At 31.4% G+C, this 6,850-nt stretch overlaps 1 protein-coding gene and 1 long non-coding RNA gene across 3 annotated transcripts; both read right to left on the reverse strand.

Moving 5' to 3' along the window:
- Positions 1-966: 966 nt before the first annotated feature.
- On the reverse strand, positions 967-4,228 carry LOC21389278 (UPF0481 protein At3g47200). Of its 2 annotated transcripts, none has more exons than XM_010106079.2 (3): positions 3,330-4,228; positions 2,362-2,418; positions 967-1,724 (listed from the first exon to the last, which is right to left on the reverse strand). In XM_010106079.2, exons 1-3 carry the CDS (start codon positions 4,096-4,098, stop codon positions 1,129-1,131), a joined length of 1,422 nt encoding a protein of 473 aa, XP_010104381.1. In that variant the 5' UTR covers positions 4,099-4,228; the 3' UTR covers positions 967-1,128. The 2 variants fall into 2 exon arrangements, with proteins under 2 accessions (XP_010104381.1, XP_024026537.1); XM_024170769.1 differs by having other exon boundaries at positions 967-1,733.
- Positions 4,229-5,936: 1,708 nt separating this feature from the next.
- Positions 5,937-6,433, reverse strand: LOC112093073. The gene is made up of 3 exons (XR_002902903.1): positions 6,362-6,433; positions 6,214-6,272; positions 5,937-6,015 (listed from the first exon to the last, which is right to left on the reverse strand). It is a non-coding gene; the product is annotated as an uncharacterized LOC112093073 (long non-coding RNA).
- Between the last annotated feature and the right edge of the window lie 417 nt (positions 6,434-6,850).

The following is a 6,850-nucleotide window of genomic DNA, read 5'->3' on the forward strand; positions in this document are numbered from 1 at the left end:
GTTTCTTTATTGCGTTTTATTCTTGGACCCTATATACTTAGGCCTCCTTTTTAGTCAGAAAACTCAAAACCTATGTGCCTATTTACGTTTCAAACTTCGTAGAATTTATTGCCTTATGTTAAAATGTACCTGCGGGATTAAAGATCAACTCCCTAAAATTTAATATATAATTAAGTCTATTGTTATTTTTTTATTTTATTTAAAGATTGTTTGGTTATTAAAAAAATTTAATTTAAAAGGGTGTAGAGAGTAAAAAGAGAGTGCGTATAAAACCACACTGAAAATAATATAATTTTAGAATAGAAATCATAAAATAAATATTTTATCCATCCAATGTGGTATGAGCGCCTGTAATATTAGGCAGTCTCAGATGGGACAGAACATGCGACGAACAATATAGGGAGGGAGCAGATATTTTTCTAATTCCAAGTCTAATAAGTGCAAATATAGTAATAGAGAGACAAAATGCTTTCTCCGCATCTATGCTAACTAATAAGACAGTCTTTCATATAAATGTTAATGTTATATTTTATGTTAAAAAAAATAATAGAATATGTTATATTTGAAATGTTAAAAAATATTTTTTATAATTATTAAGTTTTGAAAGTTGTAAAAATAATTTTGTACTTTTAAAATAATTGAGAAAGAAAAAGTTGTAATTATTACATGACAAAAATAACTATATTAACTAATAGAAATTAATTGTTAAATTTCTCATATACTTTATTTGCTGATTAATTTATTACAAAGTATAACATAGGTCAAATATTTCACAATAAATAATATTATAATAGAAAGTGTTTTTTACACTCTAATATAAAATTTAAAATGGACATCCAAATTGTAGCATTGCATTGGATATCCCTTATCGTACCCAAGAAGAGAGTTACTTTTAATTCAACAAATACAATCGTTTATTAATTTAATCAAAATACAAATGGATCTCCAAGAAAAAACAGAGGGAAATACAATGCAATACGCTAGTGAAAAGAAGAACCGTACTTGTTCAAACTTCACTTATTGATAAAACACAAACACCAAACTTAATACAAAACAATCACACTACATTCAGAGTACTACTTTATTGATTTGGCGATCTTACGATTTAAGGTTCCAGCAGAAGTCATCTCAGGCATCCGGCGGAGAATAGACCGTGAACCAAGTCTGGACACCGGACATGAAAAGCGCGAGAACTGCCGCGAAAAAAGTCACTATAGTCCATGGAGTACTAAAATGGTCGCTGTAGACTTGAGCCATCCAAGTCATCCACCTGTTCTTATAATGTTTCTCTATTTTTTCAATGACCTTCTCATACACCTTCAGGTTCGGCACTAGATCGGTCGCAATCCTGTTGAAAAGCCTAGCCACATCTTTGTCGCATCCGAGAAGGTTGTTCAGTATTTCAGCCGTCCTCAACTCTTTAACGTCAGCCGGGTAATCTATGAGAGAGTCAAGGAAGCAGATGTAAGAGGTGACCTCGTACTTTGTCTCCATGTTGTCGGGACACATCTCGTATGCTATAAGATTCATGAATTTGGGCGCCATCGAGTCGTCGACGATCAGTCGAGGGAGTTCTAGCTCGCCCGCGAAGCGCACAGAAGTGAATTTTATGTCGTTCAATGAGCAACTCTTGCTTGGTTTCAAGTTTATCCCGGCTGCTCTAAGATCCTGGACACTGCGGAAAGATTGTTGTTCGAAATCTTTTGTGCCTTCTTTCTTTTTATCTGACAGAACTAAATAGCCATTTCAATTGGATGCAGTGCAGGTCGCCTCATGTTATAGCTAAGATTATGGCAGAACTAAATAGCCTAAATTCTGGTTTGAAAAAAAAAAAAAAAACAGTTCTAATATTTTATGTTTGCCTTATATTTTATCTTTGGAGGAATGCGAGCATTATCTTTTTTGTCAATTTTTTTTGTTAGTTTTTATATTCATTGTTCAACACGTATACTCTATTAACACGATATATTAGTATTTGTAAATTTTATGTGTCAAATAGTAAATGCAGAAAATTACAGAGTGACAAAAAGGGGACGCCAATATGTTTCTGTTATGTATGAATTACAGTTTCCAAAAAAGTATATTATAAATCAACATGTTACTAAATTTACTGACCTTTTTTTTTTGGAAAAAAAGGGAAAATATCCTATTGAATAAAAATGCATTAATTTTGTTAAAAGGTGTTTACGTGATACATTTGCCTAATAAATGTTTAACACTTGGTTGTTAAAATAGTATACGTTTAATGATCAAGTAATCCTCAGCTGATAAGAGAACATGATAAATTTTTAAAACAAGATAAGCGGTTATATTTGTAACAAAAAAAAAAAAATGCCTCATTGCGCATGTAGCGGTTCTCACCTGCCTGTGATGGTTCTGGAGGATTCTCTGCATCAACATTTTTTCTTGAGTCCGTCCCTAAACATTGGTTATGAATGCTAAGCTCTGTTTAGTACTATGCAAATAAACATTTTGGGTAAGATATGATTCTCCCCATTTGATCTTGATGAGATAAGATTTTTTTTTTTTTTTTAAAACAAACTTGAACGTTTCTTTATCTTTTCTTTACTTTTTGCTATTTTTATTTGAACTTAAATCATTTCCTTTATTTCTTTTTCTTTTTTTTTTTTTTTTGCTTGTAACGATTTTTTTTCCTTACGTTTCCGTTTTGCTTGTTTTATTTTAACAACTTTAAAATTACTTTTCCAAATTCCTTGATTATATTCACATGACTAAGCTCTTCTATTATATCATCATTCATCATAAACAGTTAAGGCAGATGATTGTTATAACGCTTAAAAAAAGAGAAAACTCTCTGCATTTTTATTCTTCAACTTCACAAATTATGTGGAGGAGAAAAAAATTCAATGGAAGGCTTTTTTTTTCCCCCTAATGCGTTAAATGAAAAGATTCAACCAAAAAATAACGAAAGTGAATCTTTAAGAAAAAAGGAAATAATTAGAATTCTTAAATATATCAGCATGGTTTAATAAAATCTTGGGGTGTTCAATAAAATTTCCTTAAAAGTTTTAAAAAAGAGTTCATTTTTGCACATATCAATAAAAAAAAATTATAAACTAAGCATTCATCACAAGTTTCCCCAAATAAAATAACATAACCGAACAAATGTTGCATCTTATTTTCTCGCATGCTTTATCCAACAATTAAAACTTTATCTTGTTTCCTCATATATATATATATATATATATATATGAGAGTGTGATTTTAATTGTTGCTCTAATCTAATATTTATTTATTAATAAGTATTAAGTATTTTTGTTTTAGGAGTCTATATATATAATATGCTCATCGATTAGATCAGAACATACCTTCTTTTTGCGGATTCCTCAGGGGTAGTTCACAACGGTGAGCAGGCTTTGGATCAGGTTCTGAAGGTTGAATGAGAGCCACTCGGAGAAGATCAAGAAGATGAGCCATATTAGCATCCACTTTGAAATCTTTCTGGTACTTTTCGGGTGCCATCACATTTTTTCTTATAAAATTTTTCAACGATTTCTGTAACTCTTCCTTCTTGCTTACCTTTTTTGCATTCATCAGCAGCTCCAGGACTCGGTAGGGAATTTGGTTCTCAAGCAAGAACAAATCGTGGTTTATGAATGCTATTTGGTCGTTCTTTATCTTCAACTCTTTGAAGTCATCTTTCTTGGAACAGCTGTGTATGAACTGCAGTATTGTGCACCCATCAAAAAACAATATCCAGTTTAGAGTCTCCTTGTCAAAATCCTTATCAAAGGCCTCCTCATCGAAGCATTCCCAGATCAGCCCGTCGATGCCGATCTTGATCTCGCCGTACAGTTCTTCGTCGGATTTGTATCCGTTGTCACGGATGAATTTCGCAACCAATTCGAGCTTGTGCTTCTCTGCTGCCTTGAGCTTTGGTTTTCCGTAGTGAATTGGGCCGAAGGAGATCCATCTTGGCTCAAAGTACTGCCCCAACTCCTTCTGTTCTCGCAGAACCGCCGGAACCCTTTGTATCTTTCCCTTTTGTTGGACAGTGGTGCTGCCAGGCGAAGTTTTAGCTACTTTATCTTTTAATTTCTCACGGAATTCACTCATCATAGCAGTCTTTGTCACCATTTTCAGTTGATGAATGTATGCGCTCTAACAGATGAGGAAAGAAGAGAGAAAAATTTTCAAAGGAACAGAAAAAGACAAAAACAAAAGAAGGTCAATGCATGTTTTACGTAGGCAAATATCTGCGGTTCTGTTTAGTTCTTACCTTTGTATTTGTTTCTATATTTCTATATATATAGATGGAGTTAAGGATGTACTTTTTCCGGCCTCTTTATTCATAGAGGAAGGTTGGTATCAAATACTACTAAGTGTATTACTTTTCCTTTCATTTTCTTTATTGCATGCAATTGTAAGATCACTTCTTCTTTAGAAGAATACGATCTATTTTTGTGAAACTCTAACATTCTTAATTTCCTGGCTTAAAGTAACAAGCTCTGCACGTGTTTCATAAATATTCATGTTTATTTTCTTTATTGTTTGCTGTTGTAAGATCACTTCTTTTGAAGAATACATCTACTTTTGTGAAACTCAAACATTCTTAATTTTCTGGCTTAAAGTAACGAACTCTGCGCTTGTTTCATAAATATTCATGTTTAGGATTTGTTGATGTTGGGAATAAAGATGATTTGGGAATGAAAATGCTATTTTACTTTTTTAAAGTTGCATACTTTGGCATAAAATTCCACCGTCTGAACTGACAGTAACCTTGATAATAAGCAAGTAACCAAAAGGGATTTATTGTACTTAATTTAGTGGAATAAAGGGTCCTTGCGACAGTAAAAAAAAGCTTCTTCACACTTTTAAAAGAGTGTCCTTGACAAAAACCAAAAAAAAAAAAAAAAAAGAAAGAAAGAAAAACGTGAAGCACGTTAATGGAATGTTTGTCCCTGAAAACAAGAGAAAATTACAATGTAATCCAACGGTTTAAACTGATAATAACACAAATCAAAACATTCTACTTCGAGGAATGATAGGTTAAATCAAATTTCCAAATCAGTTATAAAATGATCCCATTTAGTTCAGAAACGAAGCTGTTTGTATCTTATTGATTATATATGGACGTTAAATTAAATATCTTCTTGTATCGGCCTATATTCGTTAAGAGAGAAAGAGATTAAAGACTCACACATTTTCATTAAATAATAAGCGGGTCTTAGATGAGTTTGTTTGCTAAATCACCTTATCGAGAGGACTTGGATCCTCTGTCCAAAGTTTCCAGTCTCAAACCGTATCCAACAAATGATTATGGACCACGTTATCTAGAAACGACGAATACTTGAATTTGGTTAGGGTGTATCTACTGACACCCTTCTATTATTTTTATTTTTCACACTTACATTGTTAAACTACCCTCATTCTACTTGTTACACTCTTCTTAAAATTTCAAAAAAGCCCCTATAACTAAATCACCCTCAATTCTACTTTTTACACACACATTCTTAAACCACCCCCATTCTACTTGTTATACCCCCTTAAAATTTAGAAAAAAAAAATCTAGATTTTTTTTTCTCATATTCATCCTCCCACCAATCAACTTATCCTTTTCTTTCTTTTATTATTTTTCATATACATAAAATTGAAGTGATTTTTTTTTTTGGAAGAGATATATGATTTATAAGAACATTGGTCTGCAACTTTTTCTTTCCTTCTATGATTTATAAGAACATTGGGGTGTGTAATGAGTATTTTTTAATACTATTGTCCTTAAAAGTAATTATATTAATAGGTCTTTTATAAAACAACAAAATTGTCTTTTAATAACGGTTAATTATAGCGTTTTTAAAAAAACGTTACCTCAGTTTAATATAATAGCGTTTATAAATAGTTATAATATGTTTGTATATATATATATATATATATATATATTAGTTTAATACTTTAATACAATGCTAAGTAAAACGTACTTGGTAGTACTCTAGACCAAGAGATAGAGAATCTGAAGGAGTCGAAACCCGTTTCTTTCAGTCGCTTGATGTCACTCTGTGACAAATTTAAGCATTTTTAGGCTAACAAAAAATAATATTTGCAAATCCCACATAGACAGAAAGTATATTTCACTATTGTTTTTCTCATGCGTAAGTTCATGTATCCCAAAGAAATTGTGAAAGAATATAGGAAATATAGACATATAGTACTAAAAATGTACTGTGTAGTTATAGCAAGTCAAGCATTTTAAACCTTGTATCTATAATAGAATTCATCTGCGATTTTTCCAGAGCTGTTATCTGCTATTTTTTCTGTTAAATTCAAGAGAAGGTACAGAAATGTTAGATAAAATCGCAAATACGTTATGGTAAGGTAAAAAAAAAAAGTATTTGTATTAAACCTGGATGATCCTTAGTGAAGGTATCCCATATACTGGGTTTTCTTCCATCCACATCTGTCGCTCCTTCATACTTTTGTCACGCGCACACATATATGTACATATATATATATATATATTAAACATAGCAATTCCACATATCATAAACGTAGTAAAAAATAATATCAACAACAACAATTCGGTGCCAACAAATATATATATTAAACATAGCAATTCCACATATCATAAACGTAGTAAAAAATAATATCAACAACAACAATTCGGTGCCAACAAATATATATATTAAACATAGCAATTCCACATATCATAAACGTAGTAAAAAATAATATCAACAACAACAATTCGGTGCCAACAAATATATATATTAAACATAGCAATTCCACATATCATAAACGTAGTAAAAAATAATATCAACAACAACAATTCGGTGCCAACAAATATGTATATTAAACATAGGAATTCCACATATCATAAAAGTAGTAAAAAAAAAAA

This window comes from Morus notabilis, unplaced genomic scaffold (assembly GCF_000414095.1).
Source record: "Morus notabilis unplaced genomic scaffold, ASM41409v2 Scaffold1294, whole genome shotgun sequence".
Taxonomy (NCBI): domain Eukaryota; kingdom Viridiplantae; phylum Streptophyta; class Magnoliopsida; order Rosales; family Moraceae; genus Morus; species Morus notabilis.